Source organism: Phocoena sinus, chromosome 12 (assembly GCF_008692025.1).
Source record: "Phocoena sinus isolate mPhoSin1 chromosome 12, mPhoSin1.pri, whole genome shotgun sequence".
In the NCBI taxonomy this organism is placed as follows: domain Eukaryota; kingdom Metazoa; phylum Chordata; class Mammalia; order Artiodactyla; family Phocoenidae; genus Phocoena; species Phocoena sinus.
Window position 1 is genome coordinate 20,750,342 of NC_045774.1, and position 3,620 is coordinate 20,753,961.

The window sequence follows — 3,620 nt, forward strand, 5'->3', positions numbered from 1 at the left end:
CCCGCGTCCCTTGCATCGGCAGGCGGACTCCCAACCACTGCGCCACCAGGGAAGCCCTCCTAAATTTTTATAGTGATGAAGGTATTTCTAGCACCTGGCCTCAGCTTTGTAGGCACTCATACCAATAGCTCCACCACCCTCTCTCCTTTGTTAACAGTTGGTCCAACAGGAGTGAAGGGTGGGAATTGAGACTGTAGCCCTTTAGGCACTGACTGGGAGAAACTTTTCACCTGACAGATTAAAGCAACATGACTCTTGCCATTACCTTTGGGCAAATATCATGGATTTGGCAGGCTGAAACTTTGCTGCCAAACTGCTTAACTTCCTGGCCTAAGGTCTCCAAGTCTCTTCTGGAAATTGTTTGTAAATATGGTCCAGAGGTTCTGCAAAACTTTATAAAGTGGTCTAAGCAAAATTTTCTTCCCCTTTGGTGTACCTGAAGAGCTGACTTTTTTCTGGAAAAGTATCAGAAACAGACCAGAGTCAGTAGTCATTTATGTGAAGCATAAATTGCTTTTTAGATATTATTAAAGAATTCAAATCTCAGAGCCCAAGGTTCTTGAGCATCTTCTTCCCATCATTAACAGGAAGAAAGACCTATGAAGGTTTTAAATAACCCATTGCCTGAATATATCTGGATAGATTTAAAATCTTGCAGAAGTCAGTGGGCCCAGAGAGAGGAAGGACGGTAGCTTTGGAAGGGAAATGTCCATGTCATTGGGAAAGAATAAAGGCCAAGACTTAAGGCTGGTGAGAGGATCAAAGGAACAATTCACAAGCAAAACCGCCTGTAAAGAGACCAAAGTCAGTCCCTTGTGAACGAAAGGCAGGCATCCCTATGTAAGACCTGGGGAAGGTTTTCCATGGCAGAAATAGGGCACCTAAGAAGATCAGGGTACAAAATCTTTCCATAATGCATAAGACCAAGAGCAACTTTTTGGTTTTTCTTGACAGCTACCGAGGAAAAGCAATCAAGATGTTCCAAGAAAAGACCGCAGAACAATAGGCAGGGATAAAATAGAAAGGATGCATTGGGGTTTAGCAGTGGCAGTCTCAGGAGTGGAGATAGAATGGCATCTGGACTTAAATGCAGTATCCAGAGACTCCTCACAACCTTTAGTGTTACTGCTTATACCTTCCTTCTCTATCCCACAGCAATGGACAGATTGTTTCTTTGTTTTTTTTTCAATGGCTTTAAACTCTGCTACTCTTTTAGTCATTTCTATATACCCAGTTAGCTGACAGATCGCTGGTGCAACAAGGATGCGGAAGGTCCCACTTCATCAAGCCTCACTGTGGCCTTGCACCCTACACCCGCCTCCCCAGCCCTTCTTACACTTCCCCTTGTAGGGAATTACAAATGAGCATCGCTAGGGAGTCACGCTGGGCAGTCTGGAAGGCAAAGCCCTCTGTGCAGCTCTCAGGAGACTTCAAATACACAAGCCCTCTTCCCACCCCACTCCTTTGGGCTAAGAGACACGTTCATATTTGACAGCCTATCCCTCGAGTTTCTTGCTTGGCTACGGGGAAGCAAGTTGCTTCTCTTAATGGAAGGAGTTGAGGCCCGTACCGCAAAAATACAAAAAAACAAAACAAATAAATCAATTACATGTTTTAAATAAATAGAACCGTATTTATCTATCATATAGTCTAAAAGGTAAAAGTCTCTTAAGTATTACAAATACTTTTTTTTGTTTTGTTTTGCTTTTTGGCGGTACGCGGGCCTCTCACTGTTGTGGCCTCTCCCGTTGTGGAGCACAGGCTCCGGACGCGCAGGCTCAGCGGCCATGGCTCACGGGCCCGGTCGCTCCGCGGCACGTGGGATCCTCCTGGACCGGGGCAAGAACCCGCGTCCCCTGCATCGGCAGGCGGACTCCCAACCACTGCACCACCAGGGAAGCCCACAAATACGTTTTTTATTATTTTTTTTTTTCATGTTTCTCACTGCCTCTTTGATCAGGTGTTTATTCAAAATTAGCTGTCCAAAATGATTTGACCTTTACTGAATAAACCAATTTAAGCTTATGCAGAAGCCTTCTTTTCCTCTGTGCTGGGTTTCTTTTCTGTGGGCTTCTTTTTTAGCAGGCTTCTTTTCAGCTGCTGGTTTCTTGGTCACTGCAGCCTTTTTTTCTACCAAAGGCTTCTTTGGCTTCTTCAGCTTCTTAACGCAAACAGCCTCCTTTCCCTTCTTCCCCACCACAGGCTTCTGGCCTGGAACCCCCTTCTCATCTGCTTTGGCTTCTAGTGCTGCTGCTGCCCTATCCATCCGGATTTTGTGGTTCTTGGCCTGGCGAAGAATGGTGTTCCGGCACGTGGTCTTTGCATATGGGTTTAGCTTCAACGTGATTCTCAGGTTTTTCAGTGGATTCTTCTTCAGGACTCTGCGATGAATCTTCTTGTGTGGTGCTCGGAGGGCTCTTTGGATCTCTGGGCTTTTCAAGATTCTGCTAAGGTCTGTATTGAGCATCTTGTGCATGGGGAGGTTGTAGTTACTCTTGAGGGGAGCAGCTTTACGCCAAGTGCCATACAGCTCATCTAACTTGTGGAAAGCACTTTCAGTCCCAATGCAGAAACGTCCCACATGCCCACCAGGAGCAAATTTTAAAATGTTCAGTTTGCTTATATTAAGCAGAGTAATTCCAGGGATGTTTCTGAAGGCCTTGATGATACCGTTGTCCTCATTACAGATGATGCAGGGTCCCCTGCGCTGGATACGGTGACGGTTTCTCATTTTGCCTTTGCCAGCTCTCATTCGCTGCGAGGCATAGACCTTTTTGATATCATTCCAGGCCTTAAGTTTCTTCAAAAGCAAAACAGCCTCCTTGGTCTTCTTGTAGCCTTCAACTTCATCTTCAACCACCAGAGGAAGTTCAGGAACTTCCTCTATACGATGACCTTTAGACATGACCAGAGCTGGTAAAGCCGAGGCAGCCAACGCAGAGCAGATGGCATATTGCTTCTGCGTTGTATTCACTCTGGGGTGCCGACATCGCCAGGTCTTGGTTGGCGCAAACATGAGGGCCCCATGGCGCATAATTCCAAAAGCATCCTGACCAGAACAGTTAGTGCTGCCACCTCGAACCCTGGGAATTCGAGCCACAGCTCTGCCAGTTCCCCAAGACTCAGCACTGGTTTGATGACCTGCTAATTCACTGACAGCATAGGGCTGTCTGTTGTTTTTGCTCAAGTTGGCGTGCGCAAAGTTCACAATATCTGGTCGAATGGGAGGCTTGAACACAGCAGGCAAAGTGACATTTTTGCCAGCTGACTCCCCCTTTTCAGAGTACACTGATATCAGTGGACGAGCACATGCCATGGTGGGAGAGGAGAAGGCCACGCTCCCCTCAACCCGGCGGCTCCCACAGGAAAAGCTACAAATACTTTAAATAACATACATAAACAGATTATTCCTAAACCTAACATGAAAGTATTAATACTAATGGTATAATTTAATTTATCACCTTTGCATTTAATTATAAATCTTCCTCTGGTTAAAAAGTCATTCATCTACTAAATGAAGCAGCAGTTTTAACACTGAAGATGATCAGAGAGGTTCTGTTTCAGGAGAACTGAGGTTACCACCTGGAGCAAGTCATTGTTACTAATTATGCAATTTATAA

General features: G+C 45.5%; 1 protein-coding gene across 1 annotated transcript; it reads right to left on the bottom strand.

Annotated features, from left to right (window-relative positions):
- Positions 1 to 2,022: 2,022 nt before the first annotated feature.
- Positions 2,023 to 3,351, bottom strand: LOC116763541 (60S ribosomal protein L4-like). Its single transcript, XM_032651455.1, is given in 2 exon segments — positions 2,023 to 2,064; positions 2,066 to 3,351. Coding segments are annotated over 2 exon segments (1,293 nt in total). The 5' UTR covers positions 3,317 to 3,351.
- Between the last annotated feature and the right edge of the window lie 269 nt (positions 3,352 to 3,620).